The sequence below is a fragment of the Symphalangus syndactylus genome, chromosome 16 (genome assembly GCF_028878055.3).
Source record: "Symphalangus syndactylus isolate Jambi chromosome 16, NHGRI_mSymSyn1-v2.1_pri, whole genome shotgun sequence".
NCBI classification, from domain to species: Eukaryota; Metazoa; Chordata; class Mammalia; order Primates; family Hylobatidae; genus Symphalangus; species Symphalangus syndactylus.
This window is the reverse complement of record NC_072438.2, coordinates 34,038,999-34,062,151: the sequence shown is the minus strand read 5'-3', so window position 1 is coordinate 34,062,151 and position 23,153 is coordinate 34,038,999. Positions and strand designations below refer to the sequence as shown.

At 43.4% G+C, this 23,153-nt stretch overlaps 1 protein-coding gene and 1 pseudogene across 8 annotated transcripts in view; one reads left to right on the top strand and one right to left on the bottom strand.

Annotated features, from left to right (window-relative positions):
* RBPJ (recombination signal binding protein for immunoglobulin kappa J region) overlaps positions 1-23,153 on the bottom strand; it is a 267,391-nt gene that overhangs the window by 97,538 nt on the left and 146,700 nt on the right. Inside the window, exons 1-2 of one of the 8 annotated variants that reach the window (XM_063619755.1) lie at positions 18,919-19,025; positions 17,875-17,990 (exon numbers count right to left, since the gene is read on the bottom strand). The exons of 1 other annotated variant lie outside the window; for it this stretch is intronic. In XM_063619755.1, the coding sequence (XP_063475825.1) occupies positions 17,875-17,990; positions 18,919-18,969 (167 nt within the window). In that variant the 5' untranslated portion in view covers positions 18,970-19,025. Of the gene's footprint in view, positions 1-15,756; positions 15,819-16,813; positions 16,941-17,641; positions 18,095-18,800; positions 19,026-23,153 lie in introns of those variants that run through there. 6 more of the 8 variants (XM_055246726.2, XM_055246733.2, XM_055246731.2 and 3 more) reach the window with 6 other exon arrangements.
* Positions 1,727-4,449, top strand: LOC129465052 (large ribosomal subunit protein eL42-like; annotated as a pseudogene).

Genomic DNA, 23,153 nt, shown 5'->3' with positions numbered 1-23,153 from the left:
GAGTTAAAGAGTTACATCGATTTTTAAACTATAAAAGAGCACATAGAAGAAAAATACATACAAGAGGCTGGGCACGGTGGCTCACGCCCGTAATCCCAGCACTTTGGGAGGCCAAGGCGGACAGATCACGAGGTCAAGAGATTGAGACCATCCTGGCCAACATGGTGAAGGCCTGTCTCTACTAAAAATACAAAAATTAGCTGGGCATGGTGGCGCGCACCTGTAGTCCCAGCTACTTGGGAGGCTGAGGCAGGACAATTGCTTGAATCCAGGAGGTGGAGGTTGCGGTGAGCCGAGATCACGCCACTGCACTCCAGCCTGCCAATAGGGCGAGACTCCATCTCAAAAAAAAAAAAAGAAAAAAAAGACGAAAAATACTTATAAGAATGTTTCCATAATGTTAGGGTGAGGAAGAAAAGAAAAAAAAAAAAACCATAAAGCCAAAGGAAAAACTACAAATCTGACTACCTAAAAATTTTAACTCTTGTATGACAAAAAATAAATAAAAATGAATGACAAATGAAAAACTAGGGAAAAAACCATAGAATTGACAAAAGTAATATGTAGAAAATAAAAGTGCTTATATACAAAATGAGAAAAGACATAAATGAATAGATAGCCTGGGCAATGTGGTGAGTTGCTGTCTCTATCAAAAACTTAAAAATTAGCCAAGTGTGGTGGCACATGCTTGTGGTCTCAGCTACTGGGGAGGGTGAAGCAGGAGGATTGCCTGAGCCCATGAAGTTGAAGCTGCAGTGAGCTATGACTGTAACACTGCACTCCAGCCTGGGTGACAGAGTGAGACCCTGTCCTTCAAAAAAAAAAAGGATAAAGAATTATAAGTATATATTTCACAAGGAAAATACAAATGGCCAATAACCTCATGGAAAAAACAGTGATTCCACTTAAAGGTATCAAGATATTGGTTACCTTCACACATGCACAGATATGTTTGTGGCAGCAATGTAAAAAAATAAAAAGTTGGAAACAACCTCAAAGTAACCAGTAAGCATGGGGAGCCACACCCATGGATAGCCAGAGCTACAAGAGATACTGTTTAACCACCCAAGCAAGAAGAAGAATATGCTGCTGAATTGGTATAATTCAATTTATGTAGAGGAAAGGAGGACCAACAGAAGGACAGATGGAAGAACAAGATTAAAAAAGATTATGTACGCATTTACATGCATTCAATAGCCATCTAAAAAATGCTAAGCATCAAACACTAAACAGACTGGGTGCGGTGGCTCACGTCTATAATCCCAGCACTTTGGGAGGCCCAGGCGGGAGGATGACTTGAAGTCAGGAGTTGAAGACCACCCTGGCCAACAGGGTGAAACCCCGTCTTTATTAAAAAAAAAAAAAAAAAAAAATTAGCTGGGCATGGTGGCTGGCGCCTGTAATCCCAGCTACCCAGGAGGCTGAGGTGGGAGAATCGCTTGAACCCAGGAGACGGAGGATGCAGTGAGCAGAGATCGCGCATGGGCGACAGAGCGAGACTCAGTCTCAAAAAACAAACAAACAAAAAACGCTAAACAAAGACCATCTGGGGCAGAAGCAAGGAAGCACTGTACTACCATTTAGGCTTTTTTACAATATATTTATAATTTAGGGAGGTGGTAAAAGTTATTTTTAACTTTGAAAGGATAAATATACCTTAAAATGTTAATGTGTTTTGGTAGAATTATATTTTTTTCTTTTTATATTTTGTTATTTTTGTTATCAGGAGAAAAAAACTACATATATAGTGTTTTGAAGAGAAAAACCTACCCATATCCTTCAATGTACGTGAAAACATCAAAAGCTTACTTAAATTTCTAAAGAATTTGTTGTTTTTTTGTTTTTTTTTTTTTTGGTAAAGAAACAAGATCTTGCTCTACCACCCACGCTAGAGTGCAGTGGTTTAATCATAGCTCACTGCAATCTCAATCTCCTGGGCTTAAGTGATCCTCCAGCCTCAGCCTCCCAGGTAGGTAGGAATACAGACACACGCAACACTTGTTTTGTTTTGTTTTGTTTTAAGAGATGGGGTCTTCCTATGTTGCCCAGACTGGTCTCCAACGGGCTTAAGTGATCCTCCAGCCTCAGCCTCCCAGGTAGGTAGGAATACAGACACACGCAACACTTGTTTTGTTTTGTTTTGTTTTAAGAGATGGGGTCTTCCTATGTTGCCCAGACTGGTCTCCAACTTCTAACCTCCAGCTATCCTTCCTCAGCCTCCAGATCTGCCATCCAGCAATCCTTCCACTTCAGCCTCCGGGATGGCTGGGATTACAAGCCACAGTGTCTAGATCTCTAAATAATCTTTCGTAGAAATAGTAACCATAACTCTTCCTTTCTCAATGCAAGAAACAGACATGAGCATATCAAGAAAAGAAGTAGAGTTTGGAAGGAAATTTACCCCACTGTAAACATGCATGCATATCTCTGGGAGCTGGGATCTAGCGAACTGCCTTATTCACTTTGCATCGATTTAGCCTACAATTAATATGTATTTGATGATATTTAGACAGGATTTTAGGGTAACATTGGCATGAGCATAGCTTTCCAATCTCTCCCACATAAAACAGCTGTAACTAAGATAGCAAAATCAAAATCCGTGGGCACCATTTACAACAAAATTAGGTGACCAGGTCCCCCTACAAACCCCCAAATACTCACATGCAGAACAAACACCAAAACTACAGACTAAAGAAGCAAGCATTGCCAGGCGTGGTGGCTCACGCCTGTAATTCCAGCACTTTGGGAGGCCGAGGCGGGCGGATCACAAGGTCAGGAGTTCGAGACCATCCTGGCTAACACGGTGAAACCCCATCTCTACTAAAAATACAAAAAAAATTAGCCGGGCGTAGGTGGTGCATGCCTGTAGTCCCAGCTACTCGGGAGGCTGAGGCAGGAGAATGGCGTAAAACCCGGGAGGTGCAGGTTGCAGTGAGCTGAGATCGCGCCACTGCACTCCAGCCTGGGAGACAGAGCCAGACTCCGTCTCAAAAAAAGAAGTAAGCATATGTGGGCTGGGGAAGTTGACATGGCTGTGACAATAGTCTAACTATGAGATGAAGCAGCCTGGAGAGTAAGGCAATGACAGTGAGCAAAAAGAAGAGAACGCAGAATATCTGATAAGAAATAATGGATGCAGGCCGGGCACGGTGGCTCACGCCTGTAATCCCAGCACTTTGGGAGGTTGAGGCAGGTGGATCAAGACCATCCTGGCCAACATGGTGAAATCCTGTCTCTACTAAAATACAAAAAATTAGCCGGGCGTGGTGGTGCACGCCTGTAGTCCCAGCTACTCAGGAGGCTGAGGCAGGAGAATCACTTGAACCTGGGAGGCAGAGGTTCCAGTGAGCCGAGATCACGCCACTGCACTCCAGCCTGGGTGACAGAGCGAGACTTCGTCTCAAAAACAATAATAATAAGAAGAAGAAAGTAAAAAAAACTGATAGTGGGAGGAAATAAGGAAGTTACTGAAGTTAATGTTTACCTGTGGCAGCCAGATGGACAACAGCACTATAACAGGTATCAAGTCTATTTTATAGAATGGTATCACAGATACAGGTGGTAAAAAGAACAAGTTGTTTTGGAAAAGCCAAGTTTAATGAGCCTGCAGAACAAACAGTAGGAATTTTTAAAATGTAGATCTAAACATCCGCACTAATGACACAGACATAAAGTCAAAGAATACAGCAAGAGGAAGACAAAAACTGCAAATCACAATACTTAAGACTGGAAGAGAAATGGCAAAGAGAAGATGGAATAATCAAGAAGTGGAGATGGTAGCTTGTTAGTCAAGAATAAAGACATAACATAACAAAACAAAACACAGGATGCAGAAAAATGAAATAGGCTGATGACTGAAATGAGGTTTGGGGATCTGGTAAAAGGAGGTTATTTACTGATGGCCTGGGGTGAAAATCAGATTTTAATATGTAAGCATAAGGGAAAATAAAAACAAGACCAAGCTGAGAGATGAAAAAAAGACATGGCAGTAGCTTGAGTGAGAGTTAAGAAAGGAAATGGCTTTCCGTGCCGACAGCGCTCACGCAAGCATGGTTAACGTCCCTAAAACCTGCCGGACTTTCTGTAAGAAGTGTGGCAATCACCAACCCCATAAAGTGACACAGTACAAGAAGGGCAAGGATTCTCTGTATGCCCAGGGAAAGCAGCGTTATGACAGGAAGCAGAGTGGCTATGGTGGGCAAACTAAGCCAATTTTCCGGAAAAAGGCTAAAACTACAAAGAAGATTGTGCTAAGGCTTGAGTGCGTTGAGCCCAACTGCACACATCTAAGAGAATGCTTGCTGTTAAAAGATGCAAGCATTTTGAACTGGGAGGAGATAAGAAGAGAAAGGGCCAAGTGATCCAGTTCTAAGTGTCATCTTTTATTATGAAGACAATAAAATCTTGAGTTTATGTTCAAAAAAAAAAAAAAAAAAAAAAGAAAGGAAATGGACGTTAAGCAATTCTTATAGACCAGACCTAGTCTTGCAGCCCCTTTGCATACACACATTTGATCCTCAGAAGAACTCTGATGTATGCTCTCCTTTGTACAAAAGGGGAAACTTAAGTTGCAATGCAATTAAGTAACTTGCCCAAGGCCACACAGGATATCTACAGAATTTAAAAACCTAAAAATTGGTCTGTAGGCAAAAAAAGAATATTAGAAAAAAAAAAAAAAGAAAATACAAAGCAGAAAAGTTAGGCCAGGCATGGTGCCTCACTCCTGTAATCCCAGCACCTTGGGAGGCCAAGGCGGGCAGACCAACTTGAGGTCAGGAGTTCGAAACCAACCTGGCCAACAAGGTGAAACTCCATCTCTACTAAAAATACAAAAATTAGCTGGGCATTTTGGTGGGCGCCTATAATCCCAGCCACTCGGGAGGCTGAAGCAGAAGAACTGCTTGAACCTGGAGGCAGAGGTTGCAGTGAGCCAGGATAGCATCACTGTGCTCCAGCCTGGGCGACGCAGCAAGACTCCATCAAAAAAAAAAAAAAAAAAAAAAGGCAGAAAAGTTGGATTAACTGATAGAACAACATCCCAGGGATGCCTTGACAAAATTACTTTAAAAATTATGTCCGAGCCACGTACAGTGGCTCACAACTATAATTCCAGCACTTTGGGAGGCCAAGGCAGAAGGATCGCTTGAGCCCAGGTGTTTGAGACCCTGTCTCTACAATAAAAATAAAAATTAGGCAGGCATAGTGGTGCAAGCCTGTAGTCCCAGCTACTTGGCAGGCTGAGGCAGGAGGATCACTTGAGCCTGGGAGGTTGAGGCTGCAGTGAGCCGTGATTTTGCCAATGTATTCCCAGTCTGGGTGACAGAGTAAGATCCTATCCCAAGAAATAAATAAAATTAAGCCAGGCACAACGATGCATGCCTGTAATCTCAGGTACTCAGGAGGATGAGGCAGGAAGAATGCTTGAGCCCAAAATTTCAAAGTCTGCCTGGGTAACAGAGTGAGACACCCATTTCAAAAAAAAAAAATTTTTAATTTAAAAAACTTTTTAAAAATGAAATACAAAATTTTTACCTAAAGATACATTATGCTACTTCAGAGAAACTTTGAGCCCAAAGACTAGTCTAATCAAGCGTAACTTTAAAAATAAGTTTTTTCCTGGAAATTCATTTAAAGTAATCTAATAGATGGAGATACCACTTCCCTCACATTGTAGTTGAGGACTGAGTAGATATTCAACAAAGTGTTAGCTCCCTGGCCCCTTTATATTATGTTGCAAAACTATTGAAATTTTTAAAATAAAATAGAATGTCAGCATTTCCATTTCTTTAAATTAAGAAATATATCGTTGTTCCTTGGTATCTACAGGCGATTGCTTGCAGGATCCTCCCATACATCAAAATCCACACATACTCAAGACCAGCAGTCAGCTCTCCATATACACCATTCTTGCATCCCATGAATACTGTATTTTCCATCCAAGTTTGGAGAAAAAAATCCACATATAAGTGGACCCACTCAGTTCAAATCTGTGTTGTTCAAGGGTCAAAGGTACTCCCAATTGTTAACAGTGATTATTTCCCGGTATAAGACTACAGTGGCTCACTTTACATAATATACTTAAGTAACTTTTGAGGCCAGGCATGGTGGCTCACGCTGGTAATCCAGTGCTTTGAGAGGCCAAAGTGGGAGGATCACCAGAGACCAGCAGTTTGAAACCAGCCTGGGCATCACAGCGAGAGACTCCGTCTCTACAAAAAATACAAAAATTAGCCAAGAGTTGTGGCGAGTGTCTGTAGCCCTAGCTACCTGGGAGACTGACATGAAAGGATTGAGCCCAGGAGTTTCAGGCTTCAGTGGGATATGATGGCACCACTGCACTCCAGTCTGGGTAGCAAAGCGAGACCCTGTCTCAAGAAGTAAATAACTTTTGAATTTCTTATAACAATTACTTTTCCAACAAGAAAAATAATCAAGATGATTATTTTATACAGATGTGAAATCAATTAATTCCTAAGAAAAATTTCCATACCAAGATGGTCATTTCCCTGAAATAACTATGAAAACAAGCTAAAATTAAATAAATGCCTTTTAAATTACATTAGAATTTAAACAAAAATGTATATGGTAGCTTAGGTGGACAGTTGATTTATTTGTATTTAATTATTCAAGCAACTGACAATTTCCAGGAGTTAGGGTACCTAAGAAACTGTAAGTTTAAGTAAATGACATGTCAGTAAATCCTGTGTGCAAAGTGTACATATCACATTGAATACATGGGAGGAAGGCCAGGACAAAGAATGGCTTACTTACCAATAATTATGAAATAACCTCTGAAAGGTCTTTTTTTTTTTAACATTACAATAGTGACATGGCAACTCCCATTAATTCAGTAATATCCATTTAATCAAATAATGACACTCATTATTATAAGCTGTAAGTAAATTACCATATACTATCACTACTATCTTTGGAATGCTGAAATTAATTCACGTCCTTGACAGGTGGATAAGCATGGATGACAGATACAACAGACTTAATGAATCCCATAGTCAAGAGAATAATATTGCCTTGGCATATACACTAGAAAAAATTCACTACACACATCATCATCAGGTTCATAAGCCAGATCATCTTTCAGTATAAAATTTCAAGTTGTCGCCTCTCTTCCCTGTATGACAGCCTTCTTTCTTTTCACTCTCCTCTGTCCTTCCATCTTCCCTTCCAGAGGCTGTGGAAACAGCCAGCTGCAATTTATTGCAGGTGGCATAACCAATAGAGAGAAAAGAGGTAGAGACTGGAGTAAGCCAGGGGTAACTGCGTCCAGCCAGTTTTCGAGTAGGAGCAACTGAAGCAGAGTGGATAAGAAGGTGTGCAGTGAGGAGGACAACTATGTTCCTGAAGAGGCCACCTGTTCAGTTAGAAATACAAGATAAAGATCACAAGCAGCACCAAAACAGGAACACAGCAAACGAGGAAAGAGCAGGCAGGCTCCAAGCTGACCATTTAATGAAGCAACACCAGCCGCCACACTCTACCCATCAAGGCTTGGGAGCTGAGGGATTTGCAGTCTTACTCTAAGTCTGCACATATGAGAAAAAGGGCTATTTTTTAAAAATGCATGTAACATTTAAAGGCGGCTGAGTGAGATAAATAGAAAGGATGGAGAAAAAAAACAAACAAACATTGGGTACAGTGGTTCACACTTGTAATCCCAGCACTTTGGAAGGCTGAGGCCGGCAGATCCCTTGAGCCCAGAAGTTTAAGATCAGCCTGGGCAACATGGCAAAACCCTATCTCTACAAAACCCAGCTAGGCATGGTGGTGTGCACCTAGTCCCAAATACTCAGGAAGCTCAAGTGGGAAGATTACGAGCCCGGGAGATTGAGGCTGCAGTGAGCCATGATAGCACCACTGCATTCTAGCCTAGGTGACAGCAAACCCTGTTTCAAAAAAAAAGACTAACATAGGCCTTCCCCTCCCCCATAAAACAAACCAGGAACTAGCTCAGTCACCGAATGTGTCTCAGCCATTATCTAACCTGTCTGTGTAAATGAGTGGGTACTTTTAGAATATATGATTAGTAAGGTCTTCTCCGGCTCTAAAATTTCCTGAATCTAATGGATTTAACAATACATATCACACATGACACACAGGATGTAGTTCCCTATGTTATGTAACTCACCATTCGATGGTATGTTACTCAACAGGGAGAGTACAATATAAATAAGAGCACAGAGAATCATAGCCCAGCATCAGTACACACCACACTTCATCATCGTTTATCAAATCCTCTGAAAAACAAATCCTCACAATATCTTCCTTTAAAGCAATTTACACAGTCATAACAACAAAAAACAATGCCTAAAATCAAACCATCATGCTTCACTTTAAGCTCATTGAGAGATGGGGAAATGTGCTTTGTTCACTTGTGAATTTCATTGTGCTTCCATTCTGCTTCTTCTACAGGACATATTCTAAAGGCATTACACTTTTCTAATTTTCAACAGTCTAAATGAGTTTTCTATATGATATGTGTTTCATATTCCACTTCAAAAAATATAGGTATAGAAAAGGCAAAAAAGTGAATATAATCCAGGGGGTCAGTTTCTACGTGGGTTTCTAGGTAGAAAAACCTATCTACGCTGAATGTCAGCTTTATCACTTAGACTAAGAGCCACCTAGTGGCAAGTGTTATATATTACCAAATCTGCTCAAGCCATATTCATCCAGCAAATAACATTCTGGGAGATGGTAGGTGCTCCACAATTGTGCAAGGTAAGTAAAATAATTGCTCCTTTTCTTATGAAGCTCACTGACAGATTAGACAATCAATTACAGATAAATTTATATAATTGCAGAACCATCTTATTAAGTGTAACAGAAGTATGCAAAAATAAGCATCCAGCATTTATTAAAGACCTACAATAAGCACAACACTTTGTTAAGAAGGTTCTCTTAAATCTGTTCACCTTACTCAGAACGTTTCCTTTTCGGATTATTTTATCACCCAGGTTTTAACTTCAGGTTTTTTCCTACCCTCCCTTCTGAAGGGGGTGTACCCCACTCCCATCTTATCCTTTAAATTCTACACTTCAGAAAAGAGGTAAGGAGAACCTATTTATTGAGCACCTACTATTACCAGAACTAAGCTAGGCATTTTCTATCTCTTATCTTATTAATCCTCACATCAATACCATGAAGTATTATTTTCTTCCATTTTTTAGACAAAGGAAAAGACCTAGCTTAAGTGAAATGCTCATAGCCACAAACTTATTTTAGTGACTTACAGTACAATTATTCCAAAGTTCCCTATATCACCCTGCTTCAAAAAGAGCTTCTTGGCCTATTCATTCCTAGGCCCACCACCAAAATCAGATTTTGATTATATTTCTCTTATGCTGTCCACCAATTCCAATCTATTTTACAATGTTTACATCCAGCCTTACCTCATCTTAAAACCTTCAATGCCGCCAGGAACGGTGGCTCACGCCTGTAATCCTAGCACTTTGGGAGTCTGAGGCGGGTGGATCACCTGAGGTCAGGAGTTTGACACCAGCCTGACCAACATGGAGAAACCCCATCTCTACTGAAAATACAAAATTAGCCGAACGTGGTGGCGCATGCCTGTAACCCCAACTACTCGGAAGGCTGAAGCAGGAGAATCACTTGAACCCAAGAGGCAGATGTTGCGGTGAGCCAAAATCGCGTCATTGCACTCCAGCCTAGGCAACAGAGCAAAACTCCATCAAAACAAACAAACAAACAAAAAAAAACCTCAATACCTTACCCTTGTCCTCTGCATCCCTGATTAATATTCAAATCTTAGGCCATCCGTAATCTCACCACATTGGGAGACCAAGGCAGAAGGATCACTTCAGCCCGGGAGTTCCGGACCAGCCTGGAAAACATAGCAAGGCTGTCTCTACAAAAAAAATGTTTTAAATTAGCTGGGGTTGCTGGTGCACACCTGGGTTTGGTGGCACACACCTATAGTCCTAGCAACTGGGGAGGGTGAGGCAAGAGGATCCCTTGAGCCCAGGAGGTTGAGGCTGCAGTGAAGTACGACTGTGCCACTGTATTCCAGGGTGAGCAACACAGCGATGAGACTGTCTCTAAAAAACACCAACCAGCCAAAAAACCAAATAATCAGATTAGCACTCAAGGTCTTCCAAGAGGCTCCCAATCACTTTTCCAACTTAATTTCCCATCACTCCCTATCAACTCTCACCTTTTCTATGAACTCCCCCCCAACTAAAGATAATCATTTACATCTGTGTTCCCACCAACACTAAATATCTGTTACAGCACTTATCATAATCTCCCTTACACAATAATTACCTGTGTACGCTCTACCAAGTCATGAACTTCACCAAACCATTTCTTAGCCATCTTTATAGGACCAGCACAAAGAGTGTCTTATACCTAATATGTGTTCAACTGCTTATTTAATAAATATATTGTTATTAAAACAATATGAAAAGGAGAGCCACTAAAGCATGGTTATACTATTAATATTTTCCTTAACACCCTTCCTACACGTCTTAGGACCCCAATGTTTCTGCTTACTCCAAATGGTGTATGGATTAGGAGCTTTGTACAGAACTAGGTAATTTTTTGCATGAAAAATTTTATCACTCAAATTAAAAAAAAAAAAGATGTGAAAAAATATGCTGGCAAAATCTGGCACAATCTTAGCAGATCTGCAGTTTTCCAAAAGGGAACATATACCTTTGTTCTATTTATGCAAAACAGTCTAAAGCTAGTTTGTACTGGAGGAAATTAAACTATGTCCATAATAAACTGTTCACATTATTAAAAAAAATCTACATTACATTTATATTTCATAAAGCAATACTGTACTTCTATAACACAATCTTTATCATACTTATAGAAAAGTTTTATAGAGTGAAAAACTTTTCTTTTTTTGAGACAGGGCCTTTCTGTCACCCAGGCTGGAGTGCAGTGGCATGATCACCATTCGTTGCAGCCTCAAACTCCTGGGCTCAGGCGATCCTCCCGCCTCAGCCTCCCAAAGCACTGGGATTACAGGCCTGAGCTACTGGGCCCAACATTAAATATTTTTTCTCTTGTTATGTAAACTTTTTATGAGAAACTATTCTTACTCACTTACAACTCTGATTATCATCTCATTAACAATGCACAGATAATCATTGGCTCTTAGGCTAAGACTACTGAATACAAAAAAAAAAAAAAACCTCCAGGGTCAACTTGATTTTCTAGTGTATTCTGCTTCACATCAAATAGATGCAGCTTTCATTGCAAGGCTTTTGCAACTCAGAATGCCTAAAAAAAATGTGTTTTCTAAATTTTATTTTTCGTAAACTTAAAATAGTATAAACATTCCCAAGATTGCCATAGACTTCACCAATATGACTGAAAAGCTCTCAAACTTACCATTATGCATTGTCTCAACACAACAAAATTACATAAATATCTATACAGATAGGTAATTACTACCACTTACAGTGCCTGTGATGCCTTCCCAAACCTCTTACAGTAAATATGACATGTTCAGGAAATACATTACCCTTTTTAGACCGTCAGGATATCATTTAATTCCCTTAAGCAGCAGGTCTAATGAGCCATAAGCAACACCATGATGTTGTGCCAGGCCTAAGAGGCATACAGAACTGTGGGCAGTATAAGTGTCTGAGAGATAGTAGCAGCTAGACATTCAACATTCCTACATTGTTACAGCTTCCCAAGCAGAGAAGAGAGCAGTAAGAAGTAGACCCCAAAAAGCTGGGGGTGACTCAATGACAACATTCGTGGTCAAGCAGTAATTTAACAAATATGTCTGCTTGAAATGCCAAAGCACGTATTTCAAGGGTTGCGGTCCTCTGCACCAAATACATTGCTGTCTTCCTAAAACATGACCCACAAAACCACAGCTTGCAGTATAAAAAGTCCATCTTGAGCCCTGCTCAAGGTGAAAGGTTACCAGAGGAAACTGATTCTTATAGTAATTAAAATATTTGTATAGAATGCTTTACTGTTTATAAGTCACTTACACATACACTGTTTCATTTGACCTTATTTCACAAAATTTACCTTACTTGACAGTCACAATGTGCCTGACAGATAAAATATAATTATCATCCCCTATTTTATAGAGGTAGAACCTGAGGCTTAAAGAAATTATCTGTAAGTAATATGTCCATGAGACCTGAGTCTCCATGTAGATTATCAACTTATTATTTGGTTCTATGGCATGGATTCCCCAAAAAGCAGTCTACAGTGTTCTACAGTTTAATCTAACATACATCCCTAGCCATCTAGTACTGAAAACAGTTAAAAATAATGGAATCTTTTGATAAACACTGACAGCCAATCATATAAAAAACAAAAGTGAAATTTAAACTTGTCAGTTTTGTACAAATATATTGTAGTGTTTTCTAACAATAAAAAAAAAAACTTTTGCCTAAGAGCCCTACTATAATGTTCTCAGGGGCTATGAGACTGCTTGTGGCTGAAAATATCAATTCCTCTGGGTACTTCAGCAATTACTCCTTACAGGACCAAAGTCAAATACCTATATATAAATTATACATATATATGAATTAGACACACATATACTGTATACACACAAGTGCACACACAATTATAAAATTGTGCCACATGAACCAAGTTGCATCAAGATTTCAAAGCACTGAGTACTATGTTCAAAAATTCTTTTTGCTGAGTCTCTATCATGTGATAGATGATCTTCTAACTATAAGAATATAAATGATACCTGCCACCAAGTAACAATATTTGGGTGTGATAATTACAACTTAGTATCATGCTTCCAAGAGAATTATATACAGCATTTAATGCTGTATTAAATATACAGTATTTATACAGCCAGGCACCAAATGTAGTCTGGTAGATCTGGTTAGAATACACCCTTAGTCTTGAGAAATAACCTACTAAGGACCATTACTTTTCATACACAAGAAGGCGTTAAACTGCTGGGCTCATGCAGAGATGTCAAAATACTTTAATATGACTGAAACACTGATTATGGAGAGAAAATGGCAAACAACTCAGCTGAAGAAGAGACAAATGAAATAGTTACGGAGGATCCTATGTGCCACAGTAGCTAACATCTTTTGAGCACTTGCTACATGCCAGGAATTCTGCTAAATGCTTTCATACATTATCTCATTTAATCTTCACAACAACTTTCTGAGTTAGGAATAATTATCTTGCAATTGATAAAGAGATTAACTTGTCAATGTTACAGGGGTTTTAAGTGGCAGGGGTTTTAAGTGCCAGAGACAGAATTGGAACCCATTTCAGATTAAACACTAAATGTGAGCCCATAACCCTCCACTCTGTTGCCTCTCTTAATGAACGCTGCTAGGGGGAGCCATTGAAAGGTTTTTAGATTAAGCAGTGATCAGATTTGCCCTTTAGAAAGACTGCTCTGCTACATGTGGAAGCTGGATAAAGGTGGTGACTCTAGAAGCAGAAAGAGGCTGTCAGTATGTCACAGTAAACCAGGTGAGAAATGACAGCATGAACTGTGGCAGTGAGGATAAGGGAAACAGATTGAAGGATTTTTTAGAAGAAAAAATGATCAGTTCTCAGTAATTAAATGTAAAGGCTGGTGAGAGAGGAATCAGGAATCGTGGCTTTGGGAACCGAACGGAATATGGTATCATCTATCAAGAACAAAGAAGCAACAAGTTTCATTCAGTCAATAAGTATCTACAGAGTGTTCCTCAAATGCAAAACACTTTTCTAAGGCCAAGAGTCAAATCTGAAATTACAGTCATGGTTATTAGAAATTATTCTTAAGAGCAAATGACAAAGCACTAGAAAATATAAGGCATATTTAAAATTAATCACTGCTATTAACAGACTTGGCTTAGAGTCCAGTGAAAGCATGTTGTACTACCATTTGTTAAATACTACTACATGCAGGCCAGGCATGGTGGCTCACCCCTGTAATCCCAGTACTTTGGGAGGCCAAGGTGGGCAGATCCCTTGAGGTCAGGAGTTTGAGATCAGCCTGGCCAACATGGCAAAACCCCATATCTACTAAAAATACAAAATTAGCCATGTGTGATGGTGCACGCTGGTAATCCCAGCTACTCAGGAGGCTAAGGCAGGAGGATCGCTTGAACCCAGGAGGTGGAGGTTGCAGTGAGCTAAGATTGTGCCACTGAACTCTAGCCTGGCCATAGAGTGAGACCCTGTCTCAAAAAACAAAATAAATAGAATATTGCTACATGCAGAAAACAAAAGAGGAAAGGCATCCCATAATTTTATAATGTTATTACATTTGAGTTTGACAGAACTTCAATCTCTTACACCACAAACACACACACACACACACACACACACACACGACACATCACCCTGTAATTTGTTTTACTTGTCTCTCTAAGTTTATGGGGGGCAGGAATAAAGGTATCTGTTTTATTACCCATACTATAATACATATTTGGGATTTTAAAAATCCCACTATCGCTACTGTGTCTTACCAAGAACTTAAAAACCTCCTATTTGACTTCCTATAAAATACGACCTACTTCACATTAGCTTATTTCAGTAACAATTCCTAGACGTTCCCCACAGTTTTCATCCAAGGATGCTCTCTGCGAATCTTAAGGCACAGCAATCTTGTGCAGATGTGGCAAGTTATTATAATTCCCATTTTACTACATAGTTAGGAAACTGGCCCAGGGGAAGTAGAGTAACTTGGAAATAATCACAAAGCCAGATGCCAAAAATAACAACTTGTAGTCAATCCATGAGAAAATACTGCCCCTAGTTGAAATAACATGAAATTTAGTATTAGGAGGAAGCAAAATGCAAAATAATGCTTTAAAGCCAAGTCCTGGGTCTTATTTCTAAAAATGAACAGAAGAATGAGATGTGTAATAACTTTCAAACAAAACAACTCTTTCCTAATGCCTTACTCATCAAGGGTGCCAAAGGTTATTTAATGAATTACATCTGGCAAGAATGGCCTTTCAACCAAACCAATTTTGATCTTACCCACTTAAAAATAAAATTGATAGAAATCCGTTGGTATAGGACAACAGGTAACTTTTTAACAAACCTAACTGCTTAAAATCTAATGCCTACAAGTGTATATTAGTACAGATTTGAAAATATTACAAGTCTATTGTTTTCTGAAAATATACTCACAGATCCATCGGCAATATGCACGGATAATTAAATTAAAAGCTTTAACAGTTAATACTCAGAATGAAAGTTCTCCAGCCACAACTCATCCAGATTTCGAAATATGCTGCTGTTATAATTTAATTAAAAGCAGTTTTATTTCACCAATCATGTAAGTAAGTCTTACACGATTTAGTTTGGAAAGAAAAACGCAACTCAAATGGTAAAAGCGCTTTTATCATGTCTGTGTAATCATTCTTACAGGTACAAGTCAGAGCAAAATACCTTCCATTATTACACAGTATTTACACTTTGCTCCCAGTCACAGAACCAGTGAGCTCAAGATTTTATCTTCAAAACAATGATTATGTACAAGAACAAGTAAGGGAGACATAAGATTATTGGTAAAACCCACTCGTGCGACCCAGACTGCAGATCTTCACCAAAAAACTTATGTATCAATTATGAAACCATGGTTTTCCATTAATTAAAACACAAACTACTAATTCTAATCACAGCCAGAAAAAAAAATATTTTCCAATGCTCCAATACTCGTTAGAGTAGATTTCGTATGTCCTCTATCAACAACACTTTACTATTGTGGAACTTCAGTTTGTAAATGAAATGACACTCCAAATGATTTTATGGGTAACATACCTTCTAAAAGTAGAGATCAACCAGTAGAAAAAAACAAACTCTTGAAGAATACATCAGCACAGTAATCCTGGTAAATATAATAACTCTTATTCCTAGCACCAGAATAACTCAAGTCATTAAAATATATCACACCACACCCCCCACCCCCATTCACACAACCCCAAGCTTTTAGCATTACCAAAACAATAAGAACTCGAAACACTTCAAGAGTCCTTTAACACTAGAAGTGTCTTTAAAATAATCTCACTACAGGCTATTACATATATATATATAATATACATATTATACGTATACTTTTTACTGCGTTTGATTAATATTTTCCACAAAGATCCTAGAAGCAGTATTCATCAACCAGAAACTGCACTCTTCGGTGCTGTCCTCATTTCAACCCCAATGATGGGACACAAGGGTTGTCACGCATCTACAGAGCAGCAAAAAGCACAAAACTGTAAACTATCTAATGATTAAGAAAAAATAAAACATTTATATAAAATTCCCAAGCGGAATGCCTCTCCTTTTCCTTATGAGGCAGAAGTTGCTGATAAATTCTAAATCCAGATTTCTAGAAAATGCTGAAATTCTCCGCCCCAACATTCACAAGTTTTTAACATGGAAATTCACTCAACTCCTACTCACACGCCAAATGAATATCCATTGTGGATATCTGAAACTATTCTCAAACACTAACAGAAAAACACATATATACATCTTGAGCCTCCTTCTAACCGTCCTACGATACCCTCCAATCATCCTCAGGCAGCCTAGATTGCAAAGCTTCGACAGACAGCTGCCCTTGGCCTACGCCTTCAGGAACCAGGAGGGGGGCGGGGGCCGGGGGCGCAAGAACCACCAAGAGACCAGATCTTTTTCCAGGGCTACTGTTTCCAAGCAAAACAACCCACGGCACTAAAGAGACGGCGATGAAAATTGGAGACGCTTTAATCCCGAGAGAAAGGGGTGGCGATAGGGGGAGTACAAGAAATCCCGAGAAAAAGAGGTGCGGAGGAGGAAACTAAGGATCCCATGCATCTTTCAGACCCACAGAACAACAACAAACCGTAGAGTCTGTGTGCACTTAGAAGCAGCAGATGGAGTCCCCGGGGCTGAGACAGTTCAGCAGACGTACACCGTGGGTTGTGGATAAATCAACCGATGACGGGAGACGAAGGGGGTGCCGAGAGAATAAGCCCGTGGATGTGGGAAACAAAGCCTCGGGGGGTGATCCAGGACCATAGAGAAAGGTGAGAGGGGACCCACAGGAGAAAGACAATGGAAGAACAATTGAGGCAGGAATCTAGTGCCCGAGCTGTGGCAGGTCACTGGGCTACCGACAAGAGTGGGGCACAACAAAGGGGCACGGGAGGAAGGACAGCGGAGAGGAGGAGATGGAGAGGGGATGCGGGACGCCACGGGTCGGACAAAGCGCCCAAGGCGGCGAAACAAAGGGCCGGGGGTAGAGAGTCGCGGGGGGCAGCGGGGAAAGACAAAGCGCCCGGGGCTGGGGGCACTAGCGGGGCGAGGCGGCGACAACGGCCGCGAGGAACAAAGATACACGGGGCCCCCAGGCAGGGCCCGCCGGAGGCGTGCGGGAGGCACGGCGCCCGAGGGCCCCGCGCGCCCGGCCGCACTCACGCCCGCACCCGCCGGCCTCGCCGCCGCCGCCGCCCGCCCTCACGCGCTGGAGCCCGAGCCACGGCAGCGCAGAGCGGTAACGCACGGCCACACGCCGCCGCCGCCGCCGCCGCAGCGCTCGGCGCACGCGACACCGCCCCCGCGGGCCCCCGAACGCCAAGCGCGCCGCGGCCCCCGAACCCGCTGCCCGCCGTGGGCTGCCAGACGCCCGCAACTTTCCTGGTTCCCAGCGCTCCGATTCCCTCAGACTTACCCTGTCACAACAGGCGCCATCTTCCACAAACTCTCGCCAAAACTCCAACCCTCGCGAGATTCCCCCCGACGCCTTCCCTGGTCCCTCTCCCCCGCCCCTTCCCTTTTTCCTCACTCCTCGATTCCACCCAGCCCCCGCGCTCCCTTTCCCTTCGCCGCCGCCGCGAAGAGCCAGACGCCTCGCGCCGCCCGCAGAGTAGGGGATCCTGCTCGCTGCCTTCCCTGGAAACCTACCCAGGCGATGGAGCATGCGCAGGCCGCTCCTCCGCGGGCGAACCCTCCGTGTGGTCCATGGGGAGCGCTCCGGTTATCCGGGTTTTGGGACGCGCCTTGAGGGACGTACGTGGAGACTGAGGAAAACCGGAGGGGATTACTACGGGGACGAGGAATGGAGGGGTCAGGAGGCGGGGCCGAGGAGAAGGGAGGAGGGGTCCTGGGAAAATGGGCTGCGTTTCACAGGCCTAGATGAAACACCTCCTCAATGGGTGTTTTCCAAGCGGCTTCCCGCTCACTCTGGGTTCCCAGCTCTTTTCATTCATTCAGACGTTCCCTGGGCGCCTCCTTTATGCTAATCTCGGCGTTTGGTGCAGGAGCGTCAGAGATGCCTGGGGTTCGGGCAAGTGACACGTCGGGAACTGTCTTCATTCATTACACCCCCCCATGCTAATGAGGAGGCCCTTCCAGAGCTCCGCAAGCGGAAAACTTTTGCAGTTGAGCTCTCTCGCCTTAGCGTTCTCCTTGGGTGTGAAATGAGGTCAAGCCAAGGCCTCTGGCAAAGACACCCCTAATGGCCACCTCGCAGACACACGCCAGAGTGCGGAGTACTTCTCTCCAGAGGGAAAACTGCCTTGGAATTGAGAGCCACATTCTCCCACCTCCGAGTCGGGCCAGAGGCCCCGATCAAAGCTCTTGCCGCTCGCGTGCGGCATGGCCTCTCTAAGACCCCATCGCAGCCACCACCGTGTGTGAGCCCAGGTGTGTGTTGAGGCCACTACTGCACAGGGAACCGGGCCACCCGAGGGCCTGGCACAGCCGAGGACACTGCCGGCTGCCCGAATCGCGCTTCAGGCGGCCTGATCCCGAAAGCCCCCGGGCGAACCTGGCCCAGCTGGGCATTGAACAGCAGGGTGAAGGGCCCGAACCCCGCCCCCTCCTCCTACCTGCAGCCCCCCATCTTTCCCCTCCTTTGCCCTTTCCTTTCCTAGAGATTCCCAGATCCAGCACTGCCTCCCGCAGGGAGCCCCAAAACCCGGAGAACTGGAATTCGCCGCCCGAAACCTGCTGAAGGCGCTGCAGGATTGGCGCGGCCGCGCGAGCGGCACTGCGCATGTACCCAATGCGGGCAGTCCAGTCTCACGCTACACCTCCTTCCCACCGCCTTCCACTACTCGGCTCAGACACAACACGGCCGTGGGAAATTTCCTAAACCTCGCGAGAACGTGCCCCCTGTTGCCTAAGCTTTCGCCCCAAATCTCGCGGAGCCAAGGCAGGACAGGTGTTTGTCTAGAGCAGCTCCGGGCGCCGTTCGTGCCGCGCGTGCCCGGGAGGCGGGCGGCGGGCGGCAGGCGCGGGCGGGGTGGGAAGGGAGCGGCTCGCCGCGGAGGCGGGGCGGGAAGGCGCGTGGCTGGGAGCACGGGGCGGAGGGCGGCGGGGGAGGAGACCCGACGTCTCCGCACACAACACACGCACACGCCCTGTGACGCTGGATGGAAGACGAGGGGTGGGGAGCCTCGAAGGGAAGAAGGGGAAGCCAGGAGGTTGGAAGTCGCTCCCAGTACGGAGAGTGAGAGGTCAGGCTGTAGGGCAGGAGAAGCCCCAGGCCGATCTCCCCGGGAGGTTTCCTGTCGCCCAACACAAGGCTGGTACTTTCCTAAAACGTGTTAGACGCCGCGCCCCCCGCCTCCGGGAGCTGACAGCCCCCAGAGTCGGGTTTGAGTCATGCCTTGAGTCACCTAGTCTGGCCGCCACTTCACTTACTTTGAAACAAGTTCTGATTCCTTGCTACTCTACTTTAGCAATTGGTTGTTCTCTTTTCTTTTCTTTTTTTTTTTTTTTTGAGACGGAGTCTCGCTCTGTCGCCCAGACTAGAGTGCAGTGGCGCGATCTCGGCTCACTGCAAGCTCCGCCTCCTGGATTCACGCCATTCTCCTGCCTCAGCCTCCGGAGTAGCTGGGACTACAGGCGCCTGCCACCACACCCAGCTAGTTTTTTCTATTTTTTAGTAGACGGAGTTTCACTGTGTTAGTCAGGATGGTCTCAATCTCCTGACCTCATGATCCGCCCGCCTCGGCCTCCCAAAGTGCTGGGATTACAGGCGTGAGCCACTGCGCCTGGCAGCGATTGGTGGTTTTCTTTCTAATCTACCTGCTGGTCCTGTGAGCTGGGTAGAAAAATAAATAAATAAACAGCTCTGCGCCCTCGCATTGTTGCCTTGTATAGATTCTTGCTCCCGTTTAAGGACACGATTTTTAAAATTTCTTATCAGTCTCTTCTTAGCCTTTTGAAGTAATCTTACAAATCAGTTTCTGTTCTGTTTTTTCCTCCCGCTAATATGGCTTTTCTGCTTTCCGTCACCTTTCCATATTTTTGTTGCAATATTCCATTTTACATATTGCTGTGGCAGTTGTTATAGTGACTACTGTTTTAAATGCATCCCTTCGCGGGGCGCGGTGGCTCACGCCTGTAATCCCAGCACTTTGGGAGGCCGAGGCGGGCGGATCACGAGGTCAGGAGATCGAGACCATCCTGGCTAACACGGTGAAACCCCGTCTCTACTAAAAATACAAAAAATTAGCCGGGCGAGGTGGCAGGCGCCTGTAGTCCCAGCTATGCGGGAGGCTGAGGCAGGAGAATGGCGTGAACCCCGGGGGGCGGAGCCTGCAGTGAGCCGAGATCACGCCACTGCACTCCAGCCTGGGTGAAAGAGCGAGACTCCGTCTCAAAAAAAAAATAAATAAATAAATGCATCCCTTCGTTTTGGATCATTCATCCAATGAGTTCCTGATTACGTAAATTCTTCAATCAGCCACGTTTCAGATTGGCCCTGATGTGGTTTCTATACCGGCCTTAGCCTGGCATTATCTAGAAACCAATGTCTTCCTGCTTATGTCACAGCCCCACAAATGTAGAGTTGAATTTAATTTCGATATTTGGAGGACAGTGAGTTCTCTAATAGGAGGAAACCCAGGTTTTTAAGTTGTTTTCAAGGTTTTAGGGGTGTGTGTGTGTGTGTGTTTGCCTATTCTTTTGATTATATACACAGAAAAAAACATTTAAAAACATTTGGTGCAATATCTCAGTGCAAGTCTGGTTTGGAACAGGATAGCTCAGGAGGAGGACAAAGCCCTTGGGGCACATATTCCTTGGAACTGTCATCCCAAGAAAGTATTTCAGTCATGGCCTTGTCCAGACCACTGATCTAATTTGGAATCATGGCCTTCTGAGAGCCCCAGCGACCTTGGGAAGCCATGGTAACCACAAAGGGAATAACAGCTCCCCCTTTTTGCCCTAAAACATGCTCCATCTGCAGCCCTCCCCCATCTCAGGAAAGGACAACTCCATTCTTCCACTTATGTCAAGAACCTTGGAGTCCTTGCCACCTTTCTCACGCCCAAGATACAACTGGACGGAAAATCCTACTGGCACCACCTTCAGAATATACTCACATTCCAAATACTGTCACACCTCTTTGGCTACTAGCCTAGTCTAACCCATCTTATTTCCCACTTGGTTTAAGGAAGTTCCCTAACTGGTCCTCCCTTCTTCCGTTCTTGCCTTCCTTCAGTCTGTGCTAATAGAGCATTCTCAGTGGCCCTCTAGAACTCCTCCATGACTTTCCCATTTCACTGTGAGGACTTAGACAATGTTGCCTACTGCCAAACACCCCTGACCTCTCTGCCTTCACCTGCTCCTCTACCCTTCACTTTGTGGGCTCTTACCGGCTGCCTTCCTTACTGTTCCTGGGACGCCCCAGCTCCAAGCCTTTGGTTTTTCCACTACCTGGGATGCGCTTCCCTCATATACCTTATAGCTCATTCCCTCACTCCTTTCTTGTCTTTGCCTGATGTCACCTCCTCAGGGAGGCCTTCCCTGACACCCTTCCCAAGAGGGACTCCCATACTCCGTATCCCAGTTTCTGCTTGATTTTGTCCATGGCACCTATCATTAACTAACATAACATTTATCATACTTGTGTGTTGTGATTACTATCTGCCTCCTTCCATTATAATGTAATATTAATGAGGGCAAGGGCTTTTGTCTATTTTGTTCATTATTCAAGCGTTAGCTGCTGGAACAATGCCTGGTGTATTATATTTGTAGAATGAATGGGGTGTCTTCCACTTTAGGGCAGAGTAAAAATGATTCTGAAGACTAAGCCTCCTAAGGTTCAAAACAATATTGGGACTAGACTAGCAGTGAGTACCAGCCTGCCTAGGGAGGAGAAAAAGGCCTATGGAGCAACCACCTGTGTTGGTTTTTTGCAAAAAAAAAAATATATTCTGGGTTAGACCAGTAGATAAGGCTGCACTTAACTTTAAGAGTTTCCTTTACTCTCCATTTTAGAACTTCAGAGAAAAAAACAACAAAAACACCACTAGCTGGATATATATATATATATGTTGCAGTAAGTCAGGGACCCCGAACGGAGAGACTGGCTGGAGCTGTGGCAGAGGAACCTAAATTGTGAAGATTTCATGGACATTTATCACTTCCCTAATAATACTCATAATTTCTTATGCCTGTCTTACTTTAATCTGTTAATCCTGTTATCTTCGTAAGCTGAGGATATACATCACCTCAGGACCACTGTTGTACAAATTGATTGGAAAACGTGTGTTTGAACAATATGAAATCGGTGCACCTTGAAAAAGAACAGAATAACAGCGATTTTAGGGAACAAGGGAAGACAACCATAAGGTCTGACTGCCTGCAGGGTCGGGCAAAAAGAGCCATATTTTTCTTCTTGTGGAGAGCCTATAAACGGACTTGCAAGTAGGAGAAATATTGCTAAATTTTTTTCCTAGCAAGGAATACTGATAATTAATACTCTGGGAAAAGAATTGCATTCCTGGGGGGAGGTCTATAAATGGCTGCTCTGGGAGTGTCTGTCTTATGGGGTTGAAATAAGGACTCAAATACGCCCTGGTCTCCTGCAGTACCCTCAGGCTTATTAGGGTGGGGAAAAAATCCTGCCCTGGTAAATTTGGGGTCAGACCAGTTCTCTGCTCTCAAACCCTGTTTTCTGTTGTTTAAGATGTTTATCAAGAGAATACGTGCACAGCTGAACATAAACCCTCATCAGTAATTCTAATTTTGCCCTTTGCCTTGTGATCTTTGCTTTTGTTCTTGCCCTGTTTCCTCAGAAGCACGTGATCTTTGTTCTCCTTTTTGCCCTTTGAAGCATGTGATCTTTGTGACCTACTCCCTGTTCGTACACCCCCTCCCTTTTTGAAATCCTTAATAAAAATTTGCTGGTTTTGTGGCTCAGGTGGGCATCACAGACCCACCGATAT